The sequence below is a fragment of the Populus alba genome, chromosome 1 (genome assembly GCF_005239225.2).
Source record: "Populus alba chromosome 1, ASM523922v2, whole genome shotgun sequence".
Taxonomy (NCBI): Eukaryota; Viridiplantae; Streptophyta; class Magnoliopsida; order Malpighiales; family Salicaceae; genus Populus; species Populus alba.
In genome coordinates, this window is record NC_133284.1 from 42,065,204 (window position 1) to 42,085,606 (window position 20,403).

The 20,403-nt window shown below is 30.8% G+C and overlaps 1 protein-coding gene across 3 annotated transcripts; it reads left to right on the top strand.

Moving 5' to 3' along the window:
• Positions 1–5,071: 5,071 nt before the first annotated feature.
• On the top strand, positions 5,072–9,742 carry LOC118056917 (probable E3 ubiquitin-protein ligase ZFP1). Of its 3 annotated transcripts, none has more exons than XM_035069353.2 (7): positions 5,072–5,372; positions 6,720–6,823; positions 7,073–7,933; positions 8,072–8,472; positions 8,668–8,766; positions 8,988–9,152; positions 9,324–9,742. In XM_035069353.2, exons 3-7 carry the CDS (start codon positions 7,090–7,092, stop codon positions 9,468–9,470), a joined length of 1,656 nt encoding a protein of 551 aa, XP_034925244.1. In that variant the 5' UTR covers positions 5,072–5,372; positions 6,720–6,823; positions 7,073–7,089; the 3' UTR covers positions 9,471–9,742. The 3 variants fall into 3 exon arrangements, with proteins under 3 accessions (XP_034925244.1, XP_034925242.1, XP_034925241.1); XM_035069351.2 differs by having other exon boundaries at positions 7,076–7,933; XM_035069350.2 differs by lacking the exon at positions 6,720–6,823 and having other exon boundaries at positions 7,076–7,933.
• The last annotated feature ends 10,661 nt before the right edge of the window (positions 9,743–20,403 follow it).

Below are 20,403 nucleotides of genomic sequence, written 5' to 3' on the forward strand. Positions count from 1 at the left end.
CAACCATGTTTGTCCATTCTTCTTAATAGGATAATATAAGACAAACTCAGTTTAGTGATCAAGGAGTTTTAGACAAAGAGTAACTGAAATATGATTATTTTAGGTATATTAAACACACTAGAGAAACCTGTTGGAAACTTCATGGGCATTCTACCAGGGAACAAGAAGGAAAATGGGTTGGACCTACCCGATCACAAGCTCATATATTTGAGGTGATTGAAATTGCAATTTCAAGTGGAGACTCAAGTTCTTTTACTTTTTCTAAAGAGGAGTTGTGAACCCTTAGATATTTGATAGCCAAGCTTAAACCTCCCTCTAATTACTCATCTAATTTTGCTCATATAAGTATAAATATCACACATCTGAATACTTCTACAATAGCTGATTCTAGTCCATAAGTTATAGATTCAGAAACAAATGATCACATGATTAGATGTTTCATTTTTTTTTTTAAATTTTTCTTACATAAAGATAAAGTTTGTATAGATGGTTCCTTATGTTCTGTGTCTTAGAAATGTTTAGTTTAATGCACTTCTACCTTGTTTTTTCTTTAATTTTTTATGTTCCTTATTTTTCTAATAATCTGTTGTTTATTGGTAAAAAAACAAAAGATTTTAATTGTAAAGTCTCAATTTTTTTCTTCAAATTATTGTGTGTTTAAGAACTTGAAGACAAGGAAGGTGATTGACTATGGTAGAGTGGAAAATGACTTATGTCTATGGAATATGGATTTTATTAATTTGGTTGGGGAAAGTATAGCTAACCATGCTCTAAAATTTGATTCTTTAATGATTGTTCAACAATGGTTATATCAATGGCATAATTGTATAGGGTGTCTTTCTTTTGTATCCTTAAATAAAATCTTTTCAAATCTATCCACTTACTGTAATGTAAAGAACTTATTATGTGATGTATGTTAATTTGCAAAACACACGTGCTATTTTTTCACCTATTAATAAGAGAGGTATTATGCTTTTTACAACTATTCATTATAATGTTTAAGGTTTTAGTCAAAATGTTTTCTTGTCTAGTTTTTTTTTTTGTTTTTTTTTTTGTTTTAAGATTTATCACCTTAATTGATTGTTATAGCTGTACCATATGGGTTTACTTGATGCATAATAAAAGTGAAGTGTACTCATGTTTCCATAAATTTCTTAAAATGATATGCATATAATTCTAAATTCTAAAGTACAAGTTTTAAGAAGTAATAATGATACAAAATATATGGATGGAACCTTTCAGAGTTGTCTTGCTGATATAATAGCTCAAAAGAGGGGAGAAAAAGATCTTGAATTACTCTTAGAGGAAGCCAATAGATAAAGCTATTTTGCATTCTCTACCAAGCTAGTAACCAACCTTCGATTCCATGTCACAATCCTTTTCTTTTGGTATGTCTACTATCCATGTTCTCGAGTCTCTTGTTCATAGTTTTAATGTTAATGATCTTCTTATAGATTCTAGGAAAGGAGTTCAAAATTGTACTAAGTATCTTATATTTAATTTTATTTTGTATGACTCGTCTCTTTCATACAGAGCCTTTGTATCTTCCTTGTTTTCTACATCAATTCAACATGATTGGAAGGAGGCTTTAGGTGACCTAAATTGAAAAACAACTACGGTGGAGGAAATTAATGTGTTGGCAAAGAATGACATATGAAAGCTTATCACTTTTCTTATTGGGAAGAAAACAATAGGATGTAAATGGGTCTTTGTTGTTAAACAAAAACCTTATAGAGCTATTGAGAGGTTCAAAATGAGACTAGTGGCAAAAGGCTTCACTCAAACCTTTAGCATTGATTATTAGGAGACATTTGCTCTAGTATAAAAAAACAAACTTTATACAGGTTCTTTTATTTTGAGCTATAAATTTGGGATGTGATTTACAACAATTAGATGTAAAGAATATCTTTTTGCATGGAGATTTGGAAGAAAAATTTTACATGAAGATATCCCTTGGTTTTGCTTGTAAAAGAACAAAAAGAAAAGTTTATAAATTGAAAAAAAACCTTGTTAGGCTGAAACAATCTCCACAAGCATGGTTTGATAAATTTAGTAAAGTTGTTAGTTTTGGGTACAAAACAAAGTAATGCATATCATATTTTATTCATCAAACATTACAATAGTAAGACCATAACTCTCATTGTATATGTTAATGATATTGTGGTGATAAAAAATGATTATGAAGAAATAACCTTATTGAATGATTACCTTATTTAGAGGTTTGAGATCAAGGATATTTGGAAAAATTATGATATTTCTTAGGAATTGAAGTTTCTCGATCAAATAAGGACATCTTTATTTCTTGAAGAAAGTATATCTATGATTTACTTGTAGAGATTGAAATATTAGGATGCAGACCTATTGATTCTCCTTTAGAAACCAACCATCGACAAAGGTTATGTAGGCGAGCTAGTGGACTAAAAAAGATATCAACAATCAGTTGGGAAGTTGATCTATCTATCTCATATTTGTGTATGCTCTACAGTAAGACACATGACACTTCAATCTGTTTTCTCTTCTTTCCTTTTCCTTTTTCTTTCTCTTTTCTTCTCCTTGCTTTCCTTCTCCTTCCTTTTCTAATTCCAGTTATCTAATTATCTAAAAAAACCAATGATTATCTAATTATCTTTTCCTTATAAACAATAAATATTTCTTAACTTGGAAAATAATGTTTGGAAAAAAGATCCCTTCACGAATTTTAGGTTTTTTGTTCACAATTCCTCCTCGGTATATGTTGAGTTCTGGCTTCCCCAAAACTTGTGCTTGCTAATAAGTGGTCCAAGCTTATTTTCCTAAATGTTAAAAAAAATAAAAAATCAACAATGAAGTTGGAGCCCATTATATCATCCGTAACTAGTGCTTTTCCCCGTGAACAATTGTTGGTGCAAAGCATTAAGAACAATTATCTATCCCGTGAACAAAAAGATAAATAAGGAATCTTCAGAGGAAGCTTGCAATGATTGATCATATAATTCTTTAAATACTTGAATAGGAAAGAGATAAGAAGGGTGGAGGAAGTTGAGGATGTTGGCGTGCCTATGATGTATATATAGACAAGAGCCAGCACACTTTGTTTCTTGGCACAAGAAAGTTAAAAGAGTCTCGTCTGAGCCTACCATTTTTAAGTAAATTACAAGCAGGACAAGGAAAGATACCTTGATCATTGCCATGGAAATATATAGTTCTTTATTTATGAATGCTTTACACCCTCATTTAGGAATGGCTTCTACTTCTAGCATGTGTTTACCCCTAGAAAGGACCTGCCTTAAGAAACAGCTACAGAATCTATGGATCATGGCACAGCCGATCTTATTCTAAACCTCATCAAGTGGAAAATTGCAAGAAAATGGATCTTCCAAGTTCTGGTTGTCAAGTAACTTCACTTGTGTTCGTTGCTCAGTCGTGCAAAGCATTCAAATAGAACCACGTTAAGAAAAAGAAAAGAAAAAGAAAAAAGGATTCTCCCTTCTCGACAAGGGAAAAAAAAAAAAAAAGGAGAGGTGGAGGATCTGTTAATGCATTCCAAATCCTGAAGTGAACTAAATGAAAGAAAATGGTGGCATAACTTGCAGATCAAAGCTTGAAGATTTGACATGAATTTGTCGAAAAAAGGAATTTAATATGTTTGTCTTATGAGACCATCCATGCTCCATGGAAGCGTGGGATCCACCTTGGATTCATTACCTGTACGCTTTGTGGCTAGAAATTGCAAGGACCCCAGAAAAAAAACCACAGTCATCTCCAGCTTTGCATGGCAATATTGCCCGTTGCCAAGAACAAGAATATGCTTTTTAGGGTTCTTTTACTGCGTTTCTATTCCATTCCATGCCTTCTACGTCCATCTTCCTCTCTTCTCAACTTATCCAGAATTATGCCCTCGTCGCCGATATTATATAAAGAATTCTGAAAAACAGCTCCAAATAATGGATATAACTCTGATATTTAATTCTATATTAACTTTCATTCATCTTAAAAAATAAAAAAAGAAGGTGAAGACATGTAATTGTGCCGAACCCACTACGAATACTACCGCAAATGAACAAAGTAGATGTTTTTTTTAATTGCATGCGTTGATTAAGTGGCAAGCCATCATTGAAAAACGACATGAAAATCAACATTCAATGATTTCAAGTTAAAGTTCTTTTCTTTCAAATCATGTTTACTTGGATCTTGATTCTCATCCCTTCATTTTACGTTGTGTTTGTAACCAGGAAAATTAAATAATTTATTGTGATCTTTCTTTACATTAAAGGACTTCACTATTAATACACTATCAAGTTGGAAATTAATATCTAAATTATAAATGATTCTTTGATAAAAATAAATAAATAAATGATTCTTTGATTTCATTCTCTTAATCTAATTTAAGAATAGTTTAAATGGTAATGTTAAATGTCACACAACATTAATATAAATAAATTTATATATTTTTAATTATCTAGTATATGGTTTAGTGATAAAAGTTTAGATTTAGAGATTTGTTTTTCCTATAATCTCAAGTTTTAATCCTAAAGTTATTAATATGATAGTCATTAGAGATTTATATAGTCGTTAATTTTAAAGTCGTGCAAACTAACCCGAACATTTATATTAATAAAAAAAATAAATTTATATATTTTAAGCAAATCTACATATTAGTTATTAAATCATCAAATATACCAATGTAGTAATACTCAAGTTGACTTTACAACACATGACGGTGGATGTTCTACCTTCATATGTTTAGGTATTGGAGAGGCATAAAATCTATGATTATCATCTGTCTTAATAATAATAATAATAATAATAATAATAATAATACATTTATTTTTTTATGTATTTTCGTGATCATAAATTATTTATTATCCAGATATTTGTGTGTTATGTATTTGGGTGGTAATAAACTTACGGTACAAGTTATTCCGAAACGCGTTGAGTTAAAGCTATATTTATATATATATTAAACAACAACGATTGTGAAAATAAATAAATAAAAAATCCCACAAGTACAGTGACTGTAATAACCTCAACGCCAACGGTTAAAATAAAATAAAATAAAAAGATAAAATAAGAAAACTTCCAGTCCGTCTGCGTTTCGCAGCCTTACCTTATATTTTACAAAAGCACAAGCACAACCTCTCCATCTATCTCTCTCGCCCAAATCATAACACAGAGATCTCTCAATTTCTAGACTTCCCTTCTTCTCTCTCTGTCTCTCAATTCTTGATTTTCTTGGTCTTAAACCGATTTTGAAATCTAGGGTTTCAATTCTTTAATTTTGGCTTCTTTTATATCCTTTTCTTGTTTTTGCAGGTATTATTTATTTTGCATAATTTCACCAAACAACCTTTGGTGAAATTCCTGCTCTTGGTTGATAATTACATGATCACAAGGTACGTCGTCATCTTTCCTTTTTTCTTCGTAAAAAAAGTCTCAAAATTTATGCACAGTTTTTTCCACAAGTGGGATTTTTCACCTTCTGTTGATAAATAATAATGGGTGTACGGTAATGATTTTTAATCTTCTCTTTGTATTTCTTTTTTTGAAAATAATTGAATCTAATTAAAAGCGGGGCTATGTTTTCTGTTAGCATGATGTTGAATTCTTTTGGTGCATGGAGGAGTCTGTTTCCCTTTAGTTTTAGTTTAAGCTGACTTGGCGTGATAGATGAAAGTGCTCTCTTGAAGAATGGAGATCCTCTTGCTGTGTTTCCTAGATTTGGTGGCACCAAAATTTGCTACATCAGGAGGAAAAACCTTCGATTATAATATTATCCTGTAGAGTTGCTTCAATGGTTGGTCATTTTTTTATGAAAAGTTGGTTTGTTATTTGCATGACATGTTATCTGGCAGCATACTGATCTTACTTTTTTTGTTTATTCCGTTTTGTTTTTACTCTTAAATCTTGTCCAGAGGGTTTGGTAATTGTTCTTATGGGGCAAATTTGAAAGTTTTCCTAGAAGAGCAATTAAAGATTGGGGCTTAATTTAAATACAGTTGAGGGAATAAAATGTATAGGTCCCTAACATGCCCACCTCAAATTTATTGGAGGATTCAGGATTCCTATGATTTCTAAGGTTGATTTGCTTGAGCATCTTGTTTTGGCATCCATTTGGTGCATGAATCTTATGCTGCACAAGAAGAAATGGGATCTGCTTTTCAATTGTGGGGCTGGGCTGATTGCATTGAGGTTGCATGTATTTGTCGACTAGTGAGAATGTTCTGCTTGTACTCTTTGGAGGCTTTGCATTCTGTTTTGACCTAGGGGTCTTTTCCTTTAGAGAAGGTATTTCAGAAGCCAGAGTTCATTGCATCTTGAGTTTCAGTTGTGATGAGACTTCGAGTTCAGCTCCGTTTTAGATGTCAGTGAGAAAAAAGTTCTGCAGACTTTCTGCATTAGTGAGGTAAGTGTCATCATCTAGGGTAGATGTAAAGTCTTTCATCCAAAGGCTTTCTAGCAATCTTGAAGTGGGTTATACTGCCATCTTAGTTGCAGCAGTTGTACATCTCTCTCGTACACGTACTCTCTCTCTTTGTTCACTGCGGTATTTTTCTCATGTCTCATTCTTGTTTTGCCTCTGGGATCTTCTCCGTCCTCCCTGTCTCTTCTTCTCTCTTATCATACCGCACATCAGATTGATGCATTGATGTGGCATTCCATGGTATGCTTTGCAATTTAACATTGAAATGACAATAACAGGGGAATCTTTTGGTCTCATGTATTATGTTTTTCTGATACAGGATGCTTTTCAGTAAGCTGTAGTATAAATGGTGTTAAATTGATGAGAATGAATTGTGTACATATATGGATGGAATTTGTGCATATTGCTTGATATGCAATGTTGGTAAGTGTATTATTTAATATCTTCCATCATGCGTTCCTAATGTCTGAGATGGTATTTTGTATTGCTTTCTTGGTTTATATATATTCGAATATGCATATGCATATGTATTCATTACAGATGCCATCCTTGTTCTGGTTGGTGGATCATTACTGTATTGTTTTTGCCTTTCATCTTTCAATTGCAACTTATAGCACAGTTTATCATTCCAACCAATTCTAACATCTTTATGCTAATATCTTGGCTATGAAGCAGGTATAATTTGAGATATGGGACAAAGAAACATGCTATGCACCAATCAGATGATTGATTTAGAAATGGATCAACAAAGCCAGGGATATCTACATCCCGAGTCCTGCATTCTTCTAGGGGGTGTGACAAACTTCCGACCACCTGATATTCCTACCATGTTAACAGCTTCAGGGAACACTATCAATCGTGATGCCCATCTAGCTGATCGTTATGATGGTGCTATGTTTTATGGGATGCCCCAATACCATGGTGTTCATCCTCATCCTCAGTATCACAGCCCAAATCTTGATTTAAGTGTTGCTACTGCACCCAACTTCTATGTTCCTTACATGACTCCATCTTCTGGTATTCCTATCAGTCATGCATCTTGTGATCAATTATCTTCATCCAACAATTATGGAGTGATTGGAGTTTCTGCTGATGAGTATGGAACAAACAGTCACTTCATGGATAATGCTAGAAGTTCATACAAGAGAAAGAATGCTGAAGGAAATCCAGGGAATTTCCACTATCTGAATGCCTCAGCAAGCTCAAGTTCCTCAGTTCCCCCAATGAATACAAGGCATCCTGAAGGGGTTGCTCTGATGGATGCTACATCATTCACCCCGCCACATTACAGGGGGACTAGTGCTTCATCAATCAGGGAAGTAGGATCTCAAAGAAGTGTGAGGAATAGATTAGGTTCTGTGGGGCTCGATCCTGCCTTGACACACAACCCAAACCATTTTATTCAAGGAAACTATTTGGGCCAACCCTATCAGCCAGGTGGCTCTCTCTGGTTAGATCAACACTTAAGCAATGGTTCTACTGATGCAGGCGCTTCAGGATGGACTCAGACCCCTACTATTCCTTATATGCACGGTAACTTTTATGTTCCACATTACTTCTACTCTTTGGTCTCTTTATGTATGACAAATCCTACTTTCTTGGAATTTGTTTTAAGTACCACAAATGGGCCAATTGTGGAAATATTAAGCTCCTTGTTTCATCTTCTTGTAGGGAACAATGTCAATGGAGTTCCTATAGAAACTGGGAGCATGGGTCCACAGCGGTATCATGAGCCAGCTAGCAACAGAAGTAATGCCAGTTTCTCGCACCCTTCTCCAATAAACCCTCAGCACCATAATTTTCATCACCTGTCTCCACCAATTCAAGGAATTAGAGGTCACAATATTAATATTCTTCCTCAAGCACCAGCAGCTTCATTCAGAGTTCCTACAGCCAATGCCTCACAAAGCACCATGAATCTATCTCAAGATGGTTTAGATATTGGACTTAGGAATCCGGGATCAGTTCAACCAACCGGCCTTCGAATGTACAGGCCTCACCATGAGGGAGTTGCACCTGAGACCACACTAAGACATCGCAACCTCCCTCGCTTGAGAGTGTTGCCAACAGATGCAAGTTCCCATCTTCATCTTCATTTCTGCTATTTCTTTTCCATCATTTATTATTATGAGTGGTTATCTTTGGTTCATAAGGATTTTATTGGTGAAAAAGATCACTTTGTTTTATGTACTTCTATCTTCCATTAACTGCATTTCTAATGTTAATAAACTGGCTAAAATATTAATATTCCTGATTCATGTGTGTAGGGGGTAGCAATACTAGGGTTCCCTGACTATTATGAAGTAGAGAATTATGCTGACCACCACAGAGATATGCGCTTGGATATAGAGGACATGTCTTATGAGGTAAGCTTGAGATACTTTGGCAACAATCTTTCTTTTAACATGCAATTAAGCTAGATGGTGATGTAATCAGTAGTATGGAGAATATGAACGAGCATCCAGTTGGGTTTGGATTGTCTAGATGAATGGAGGATTGACATGTCTTAATTTTAAGCATCTGATACAAGAAACCTGGAATTGCGCCCACTTTTATTTTATAACATGAAATTTTCAACTGTCTACAGGAGCTTCTTGCACTTGGGGAGCGTATTGGTAATGTAAATACTGGCTTATCAGATGCAACTATCAGAAATCAATTAAAAACAAGAACTTATTTATCATCTCCTTGTTCAATCAATCTGGAAGTATCTTTTATGGATCAAGAAGCTGATTCTTGCATTATTTGCCAGGTATTGTAAAAGCTACCTTGTGAATTTAGTATTTGGACATTTTTGAATTGTGCTCAATTTTTCAGAATGCCTTATAATTTTTTCACCTGTTTTCTATATATTGACCGAAATGTTATCTTCTCTCCTTCACGCAATGCATGGAATTTATATTGATATTTTGGGATTTTCCAGGATGATTATAAGAGAAAGGAGAAAATTGCATCTCTTGATTGTGGACACGAGTATCATGCAGATTGCTTGAAGAAGTGGCTACGTGTGAAGAATGTCTGCCCCATCTGCAAATCTGAAGCCTTAACCATGGAAGGAAAGGATGTTTAAGGTGGTGATCCTGCATGTATAAAATAAAAGGAAAAATAAAGCGGAGGAAAGGGGTGACAGCTTTATGGGCGAGCATTCAAAGCACAGCCAGTTCTCTCTCTCTTAATTTGTTTATTATAACAAAGTTGATATTTTGGTACATGTATTTTGTACATGCACTTGCAAATATACGACTAACTGTCACACGAAGTCATTTATTTGTTGGCTCTGAATGTATCAAAACCTGTACAGACATTCATTATAGATTTCGTGTGCTGTATCATTAACTTTCAGTTAAAGTGCCATTCCGGTTCCCTTTGTGTTTTGAGATGCACAGTATTGGAATGTTGGATCATCAATCTGATGGATATAACGGTCTGCTTTTCCTTGAATTGAGGTTTCTGAATTTTTTTTATAAGCGCATGCTGGTTTTTCTATCGGTTTGTATCGGATGATATTATGTTTGCTTAGGAATGCGCAGCAGCTTTGTCCACCACCCATCTCTCCTTTTGGTTCATGATGTTCAAGACATTTGGCATGGTTGATTGAATTGTTGGATGGCCTACTTGGTTGCTTTGATGTGCTTATTAAGGAATTGGTTACTTGCTTTTTCTCAGAGCATCCATGTTCATGCTCTCTAGAATAGCTAGCAAGGAAGGTTTTCACTCGTATAATTCTTGCTCTCAAAAAGACTTTCTATTCCAACTTTATGAACTATACTCACAGTATAAATAATATTTTTTTATTAACATGGGGTTAGGGTCGGTTTGTATTGTTCCATGTATGATTAATTTTAATTTTAAAGTTAATGATTATGTAAGTTTTCAATTGATATTATATTAACAATTAAATCTAAGATAGAATAATATAAATAACTCTTTATTTATTTGGTGCTTAACTGCAATTTCAAGAGGTAGTCTAGAGGTGAGTTTCTTATTTGATTTACTTTTGGATTTTTTGCTCTTTTACTCCTTAGTATTCTTTGGCTGTCAAAACAAAGTACTATAAATTGAACGAGCATTAGGGTTGTTTAGTAAGTTTATTTATGTCGTTTAGGAATCATGGTTCTATCTAGGCTACAGATAATCTTGAACCAAGACAAAAAAAAAAAAAAAAAAAAAAAAAACTTGATGAAGCCTCCTTTTTTGAGACTTGATGAAGATGAAGGGTGGGATGTAGGTGAATTAAGCTGAATTGGGTGGCTGATGGTGGTGTCTATGATGTGATTACATGTAAAGGAAAACAAAACTTTGGGTTTCGCACAAGTGATCCTTGCTTTTGTGCTACTTTCGATGTTGAAAGCTCTACATTTCAATCATGACAAATGTGATTAGGTTTGACATATAAATCTTGGGTTTTGCACAAGTGATCAGGCCACTGTCATACTTTAGGAGAACAAACATAATGTTCTTCATAATGATGAACTACTTCCATAATGCTTTGTAGTTACATTGCAAAATACTTTCTGTGTATTCTTCTTCTGTGATGCACCAGTTTTTAGGAGTGCCAGATAAGTTGCTTGGAAAGTTCTGGAGTTGGGTATTTTATAGGTTTACTAATTTCTTAGATGTCAGGTATGGACCCACTGCATTTAAAGTTATATGCAATGTGGAACATCTTTGGAGTGGATTTTTAACAAATCTCACATAGCTTTCCTGTTTCAAACAATTAGAACTAAGAACTTGTTGGGTTTTTGATATATATATATATATATAGTATAGTAAAAATAATAAATTTAATTTTTTTAGGAGTCCCAGTAATTCCTTCAAATAGATCTAAAGTTATTTAGGATTTATGTGAAAATTACTTAAAGATTAAATATTCTTTTTAGTTTAAATATTTTCTTCAAAGTTGGGTTATGCAAACCATGAATTGTCCAAACGTCTAGTCTCTAACGGTAATCCATATAAACCACTAGTGAGAAATCTTTTAAACCCTTTTAAGAGAAAGAGATTGCTAGAATTCTAGCTCTTTTTTTGTATGTGTTTTCGATGTTTTTGTATTGTACTCTTCTCTTCGTAGAGAAATAGGAGGCATAACTTTCTCTTTATAGAAAACTAAAAATCCTATAAATGATAAAATATCAATTTGCCCTCTTAAATAACATCTCATATATTATTTTAGGCTAATTTTAGAAATTTATTCAATCAAATTAGTCCTTATTTGATTGTTTTTAGGTTTAGAATTGTAATCCTCTATTAATTACATTCTAGTCTTTAATTTCTAAAATTTATTTACAATCAAGTCACACTTGATTAATCATTTCATTTTAATTTATGACCAATGGTTCTTCTATGTGTGATCTATTTAGGTTTTCTAATAAGTTGGTCTAAATATAAATCATAATTTTAAATAAAATAAAATTAAATAAATTAAACAAGTTAATTTATTATTAATTTAAAAATGGATTGATTTATATTTGAAGATCAAGTACAATGTTTTGCAACTTGTCATAATCCCTTAAATATTAGGATAATCATAAATAGTTTCGCTTAACTTTTTAGTGACCAGTTTCTCTATGTAATTATTATCACTTTATTAAAAATGTTCCAATTTAGACTTTATAACATAAAATATGTCTACTTTATTAAATCATTTTATTTCTCAAAATTATAATAATTGATTCTTTGAATAAAATTTAAAACTTTTTTCAAATCTCATTCCACTATGGTCAAGGATTTCACAATCAATACTATTTGAGAACAGATAAAACATTTTCTCTAATTCACCTAAGGTGATGAATCCTCTCTTAATTACTTAAATATCTTCACATAGTTTATGTTATACCCAATAACTATCTGTTTATTACCATTGATTATGACAACATGTGATCAGGATCAAAGCATAACACTTTATATATAAGATAATATAGTGATCTCAAATATAAGGATCACGTACACAACTATCACATGAGCCTTTCCATAGACGTATGTGATTTCTCCACATGGAATTCTCTTATAGGCTAATTTAGTATACATGTCATTTAACAAACATCTGCATATTAGTTTCAAGTATCCATAATACCTTAGTTTATGAGAGCAACTGCTTCTTTTTATAAAGGAAGGAATATAACATACATTAATCTCAATAGCTATAATTAATATTAATATTAGTAGAACATTAATCAGGAATATTTAGAAACAATGCTTTGATACAATAGGAATCTCATAATTATAACAACTTTATAATTTTATATACAAAACATTTTTGTTCAATGGATTTTATCTTTACTCTAGATTCATTAATCAAACATTAGATTCATCAATCAAATATAATTAAATATTAAAAATAAAGAAAGCATTTATTAATAATAGATATGTTTTACATGAATAAAATCAATGCTATGTGTATCCAACTAGTTGGCTGCAAAGCAATCTCCTACTTAAGGAACACATAACTTTCAACAGACGGGTGTCGCGGGGGGCGTCAATCAATGACGATGTTTACCTCCTAAGAGGTGTGTTCAAAATGAGTTTCTGGCTTAATTATAAAATTATGATTATGAAGTTCAGAAGTCGCCACCTAATATTATGGTCATTATGAAACTTATGGTCTACGGGAGTCTGGATAAGGGACTGGTTGTGCAAGGAAAAGACACATCACCCTTAATGTATCCTACTTGAGATAAGTTGCGTTGTTGTTTGATTGTTTTTTATAGGTCATGTTTCTATTTCTTGGTCTTTTTCTAAGGTTCGAGGTAGATATCTTTTCGTGAGAAGGTCTCTTTTTGTTTTTTGTATCTTTTTTTTTTTGCATTTATAAAAACATGAGAAAGATGCAATTTTTTTTTTTTTTTTTATAAAAATATGCTTGGAAAACTTTTAGGATTCAACTGTAAGCATGAAAAAAAATTTTTTTTTTTTTTAAGAGGAAATTAATTTAAAAAAATTTTGAGATTTTTTTGAATTTTAAAAATTTGAAAAAATATATTTCAAAGAAAATCAGGTATTTTAATACTAGATCTGTATATTACAATGTAAATATTCAACCCAATATTGTGCAAAATGGTTGGAAAAATGTGCGAAAGGCCCATAAATATTTTTAAAATGCATTTTGGAAAATTTGGAAAACAAATTTATTATTTTTTTAATATTATTATATTATTATTAAATATATTAGATTGGGCCCGTCCCAACCATTTAGGTCGAACCTAGCCTGCTCGGGTTAGGCCGACAAGCCTAGCAGGCTAGGTCTTTTTGTTTTTATTTGAATTGGATCTAACCTAGCCATCTAGGTTAGCTGAAACGGGTTTAACCCACGATCCACATGGTTCTTGGACCACCCAACAACCATATTAGTTAATTTAACTTATGAATGCAAAACGAATTCATATTCTGCATACAGTGGTTATGGCTACAGCAAAGGGAGAGGATCACCAGAGGTCAGGAAGCCTGCCTGGTGGCCTGGGAGGCCGATGTGAGGCTAATGGTGGTGCCGATGGAGGAATTGGTGGTCGACTTTGGTTATTAAAAGAGAAAAGAAAAGAAACGTTAGCGGTGGAGCGGCGACTAGTGTTGGTTGTTGGAGGAGAAGAGGGTGAATTGGTGGAGGAGAATGGCTTTTGCGAGGTCGTCCAGGATGAAGGCACGACAGGGAGAAGGAAAAAAGAGAGAGAATTAATATCAAAAAGAGAAAAACTGGCGAGGAAAGTTGATTTTTTATCAATTTTGCACCCGATTTTCATCCTACTTAAGACATGGAATCCATCTATATTTATAGGGGATGGAAGAGGGACATTTTATCTTTAATGATATCAAATATTGGCCCTTGATTCAGCCCCGAAGGATCTCAACCATTGGCCCAAAGTGGACATCATGAATTGTCAAGTTTGGCAATTGAAGGCTACCTGAGTTGGTCTATTTGGGTCGGCGCCACAATCACTATGGTGTCAATCGGCCAGAAAGGACCATACCGGGTGTAGTCAGATGTCAAATAATCATTTTCATGTAAGTTTTGTCAAATTTGGTGGAGAAATGAAGTATTAAATGCCCCTGAAAAGTAGCACCCTAAACAGTTTTTTCGATGAAAATATAAGAAGAAGATGAACAATAATCAAAATGGCATTGTTTTGGTAAAGTTCAATTTATTTTATTTGTGATTTCTCTTAATTACACTCCTGATTGGCTACAAACTTTTAATTTTATATAATTTTTCCCCTGTTACACTTCAATATCAGCACTGAATTATAGCGCCTTTTTCACATTAGTTCTCGGTCTTAGATTTCTTCAATTTAGTTATTAATTGACCATTAAACTTTTAAATTTCTTTAATTTCACCACTGATTTCAATCAATTGAGTCCCTTTCAAAATGGTCCTTAGCTATGAATTTCTTTATAACTTTTTTTTTTTTTGGCGATTTTACCCTTGATTTGAATTAATTGACTTTGTAAAAATTAAGTTTGGTCTTCTAAAATTTTAATATTCTCAATTAAGCCCAAATTAGGCTCCCAAACTTAGTAAATCCTATATCTCACCTTGATAGCACAAATTAAAATGAATGCGCACGCACTTTACTATGCATACATTTAAAAGGATTGATAAAAAAACATAGACAGTTCTAAGAATTCACCTAATTAAAAACTAATAAATCTTTAATTTTGCATGAATCAGTCAACCGTTTTAGCCGTCATTAGTGAGACTTTTACAATTATAAACAACTAGTTTTTGCTAAAAATATATATATATATATATATATATATATATATATATATATATATATCTTACCTAATTGTAAAATTAAAAAGAGAATCCAATCCTATATGATATACAAGCTATTTTAAGTGCAAAAACATTAAAAATTTATCAATCTTTGATTATACTCTAATTGGTGCTATTAAAAGCTTCATATTCTAGCACAAGAATATTTAATCTTATTTTCACCACATTTAAACACCTTCCAAGTCCTTTAAATGTTATCTTGTGAGATATAGAAATATTAGAAATTTGAATTGTATTATTCACTCTATTGAGAGAGTTAATTGTGATAACAAAATCATTATTGTAAACCTCTAAAAGATAGGTAAAAACTTTTGGCATTTGTGAAGTATTTTCACCAAGGAAAAATCTTGTAGAGGATATATCTTCTAGTGATGTAAAAATCTTGATGTAGATTTATCATGTGGTTACTGTACTCTTGAACTCGGACTAGAGAAGGAATACAATACTCAAGACCAGTTTGGTGCTTGAGGTGTGGATGTAGGCTTGTCGAACTATGTTAAAAATCAAGTTTGCAAGTTATCTCCCTTACCTATTTATTTTAAGCACTTTAATTATATTATTGGCTATTGTGTTTAATTGAATTAAATTTCATTATTTGATAATATTATGAAAACACCTAATTAATTTCTCTTTGGTGTTATAGTTACCTTAATTCTAAAACAACAATAGAGTCTTTTCACAGATAAGACATTATTGATTTAATTGGAGGTGGCTTGGTTTTTTTCCATGTTTTGGTACAATGAAATTACTTGATTGCCCTCAAAGAAAAAAGATTAGTTAACTTTGGTACGAGGGCTCATTAAACTTTTCACTTTTTTAAGCAAAGTATAATGACTATATTGCCTTTCAAATTGAAAAATTCTAGTCTACTTTTTAGGGGCTTATTAGTACTTTTATCTTGGTTTTTATTCATAATTGTCACGTTTTATTAGGGGAAAATTAGTATTTTCATTAATATAATATATATATATATAAAAAAAAGTGGTAGCCACCCTACCGCATTTAAAGGTGTGGCTACCTATATGGACGGTGTGTGTATTGTAATTCCAACTGGTTTGGTGCCATTGGAATTTTTTTTTCTTTTTCTCTCTCTCCACCTCAATTTATGCGCTACCCCTAAAAAAATCACAACAACCCTTCAATTTATTTCTTCTTGAAATTTATCCCCTCTTATTTTAATTGCATTTCTTTTATTTCAATTAATTATTTCAAATTGGACATTATTTTAATTTCATTATCTTTAATTTTTTCATCTCTCATGTTTAGTCCCTATTCTTTTATTTGTTTTTTTTTTTATATTAGTGATGGTTTTTCATATTATTTTTAAAAAAAATTTTATCCTCCATCAGTTTTTTCCCAACAAGTTTAATCATCATTCCTTTTTTTTTTTTTTTTTTTTGTATTTGGAAAATTTTTTACATAGATTTTTTTTTCTCCATTTTGTTTTTCAACATTAGTGTTGTTAGAAATTGAGCTTCTTTATTAAACTCAGGTATTGGATTTCATGCATTGCGCGTTTAGGAGATTAACTCAGGTTCAAGATATTTGCCCGAGTTTACTTGGTTTTCATATTATTAAATTAAAGTTTTTTTTATATTATTAAAATAATCAAACTTATTAAACCGGTTATTCAATGACCTGAGTCTAGGATTTGTTTTATTATTATTATTTCATCCTTGAATATTAAATTGGTTGCGAGTTGGGCTTCTTTATTAAACTTGAGTCTAAGGTTTTACGGGTTGTGAATTTGAATGATTAACTCTCATTTAGATGATTTGCTCAGGTTTACTTGATTTTTCATATTATTAAATTATTGTTACCTTTTTTTATATATATTATTACATTATACAAGCTTATGAAACCCAAACGACTTAATGACTCGAGTCTAGGATTTTTTTTATTTCTTTACAAATTCATACTTTGTCTTAATTTTTTTTTTTACATTCGGCTAAAATTTCTCCAACCCAATATGTCAATACTTCGGTGTTTTAAAAAAAAAGTTTTTTTTTTAAAAAAAAAATTATTTTCTAATATCTTTATATTTTTTTTAAGATTGGAAAAACATATCCAACACGCAACATAATGTGGGTAAAAAATAAACTAGTAAATATATATATATATATATATATATATATATATATATATATATTCCTATCCCAACTGGGTAGATTTGGTACAACGTGATTAAAGATTTGTTTGGGATTGTGATAGTGGTTGCGATTCAAAGTGTTTTTCGCTTAGAAATATATCAAAATGATATATTTTTTTTTTAAAAAAATATTTTTGAGATTAAGACATCAAAATGATTTGATAATATAAAAAAAATAAATTTTAACAAAAAAATAAAAATAAATTAAAATGTGAGGGAACGCCGTTTGAACCGCGTTCCCAATCAGACTCAAAGTTAATTGAATGCAACCCATTTATTGAATAATTTATAACTTAGTTATTGCTTTTATTTCTTTTTCTTTTTCTTTTTCTTTTTCTTTTTTTGTTCTATATTGTCCACACACAGTAGTTTTATAATTTTATCAAATGTTTGTATGAATTTCAGTACTGATCAGTATTTGTAATTTTAAATTGGACAACCAAGGTTCAAGTTTTTCCTCCATCAGTATTATTCAACGCTTTTTATTATTACTAGACACTTGACCCGCGCGATGCTGCGGGTCATTTTTTTTGCATAAAAAATATTAAAACAAATAAAAATTTAAAAATCTTAGGTTTTTCTGCAAAGTTATACCTAAGAAACTTGGGTTTGGCTGCAAGGCCTGACCTAAGAGTAATATTTATAATATTAATAATAAAATTAAACTTGCATGACCCAAGTTTAAGTGAGTCTGACTACAACACCAGACCCAAAAATATTGGATATGGGTCTAGATATAAGGTTGTGTCATACAAGTGTGATAATTAAATAGATTGATTAAAAAAAAAACAAAGAAAAAAAACAACATAAAGGAAAAAACTAATGAAGAAAAAGAAAAAAAATTGAATTAATTGGGTTAACCCTTTAAACCAGGTTATCCCGTAAAACCTAGGATTCACATCATGAAAATTTGATAACTAAATAGAAAAACATATGACGGGTTTACCCAGAATTAACTGGGTTAACCCATCAAACCAAGTTAACCCGTCAAGCCAGGACACGTGTCATGAAAGTATGAAAGTCTGATAATTAAATAGAAAGAAAATTAACTTTAACAAACTAAACTAAATGAAAAAAATAATTTGTCAAATCAGGCTAATCCATCAAATCCGAGATCCGTATCATGAAAATCTGATAACTAAATAAAAAAAAATTAACATTAACAAACTAAATCAAACAAAAAAAATTCATTAAAAAAAATTAAAAAGAAAAAAAAGGAAAAAAATAGTTATATAATATAATATAATATAATACAATGTAATAATAATTTATAATTATAATTATAATATAATAATTATAATAATATAATATATTAATAAGTAAATATATTAGTAAAAGGCGTGACATGCCCTCGCGATGCTGCGGGCTTGTGGCATGCTTGTGCATTATTGTGGATTTGTGAAAAAAATCATATAAAAAAAAATGTTACCATCCATAATATTTTAAAGGAAAAAACTACAAAGCTATATTCTCAATCAGCTCAATATTTTTAAAAAAAAATCGACAAAAACAATTATATAAAAAAAAAACACAAAAAAATGAAAAAAAAAATATGACAATTTTGGAAGAAAAGAAAGCAAAAAACAAATAATAAAAAAATGGAAAAAAAAAGCATGTGGGAAAAGTTAAAGCTAAATTTTCAACCAGCTAAATATTAAAATCATTTAAGAAAACACTGTAGCAATCTATATTGTTTTGTGAGGAAATATACAACTATAATTCTCAACCAACTCAATATTAAAAAAAAAATCAATAAAGATAATTTTGACAAATATAAAAAAAAAAACGAAAGGAAAAAAAAAAAATCTATGGAACACACTATAACAATTCTATAGTGTTTCATGAGAAAATCTACAGTTTTAAGTTTTAACCAGCTCAATATCAAAAACAATAAAAACGACAAAGAGCATTTAAAAAAAAAAACATAACAAAAAAAAAAGCATATGGCAAAACACTGAGCAATCAACGATATTTTAAGGAAAAAAAGCTAAATTATTAGTCAGTTCAGTATGAAAAAAATAAATTTGACAAAAACATATTTGGAAAAAAAACATGTGGGGAAACACTGTAACAAGGCAAAAATCATGTGGGAAAACACTGTAGTAATCTACAGTATTTTAAATAACTACAAAACTAAATTCTCAATCAGCTTAATATAAAAAAAAAAAATCGACAAAGATAATTCTGAAAAAAAAAATTATTTAATAAAAAACCATGTAGAGAAACACTGCAGCAATCTAGTGTTTTAAAGAAAAAAAAATTAAAAAACTAAATTATCAATCAGCTCAATAGCAAAAAAATAAAATCAACAAAAATAATTATGAAAAAAAAATATAAAGAAGAAAGATAATTTTGGGAAAAATTTAAAAAAAAAAACATGGGGAAAGCTAAAGCTAAAGCTAAATTCTCAACCAACTCAATATTGAAAAAATAAATTCGACAAAGATAATTAAAAAAAAAAACATGTGGGGGAAACACTGCAGACAAACAAAAACCATGTAAGGGAAACACTGTAGCAATCCATAGTGTTTTTTTTTTTTTTTTGAAAAAAAGCTACAAAACTAAGTTCTCAACCAGCTCAATATTAAAAAAAAACTGACAAAGACTATCTTTTTTTTTTAAAAAAAGTCAATTTTGGGTAAAAAAATGAAAAAAAAAAACATGTAAAAAAAAGAAACAAAAGCGAGAAAAAAAAACACGCGGGGAAAGCTACAATTTTTTAAAGAAAAAAACCAAAAAAACTAAAATTTCAACCAGCTCAATAGCAAAAAAAATATAAAATTCAACAAAAATAATTAAAAAAAAAACAAAACAAAAAAAAAAGAAGAAAATATGTAAAAAATGACAATTTTGGAAAAAAAGAAAAAGAAAAAAAAAAAAAAAAAACATGTGGGGAAAACTAAAGCTATATTATCAGCCAGCTCAAAATTGAAAAAATAAATTCGACAAAGATAATTTTTTTAAAAAAATATATGGGGAAACACTGCAGCAAAACAAAAACCATGTAGGGGAAACACTATAGCAATCCATATTATTTTTTTAAAAAAAAAAACTACAAAGCTAAATTTTCAACCAACTTAATATAAA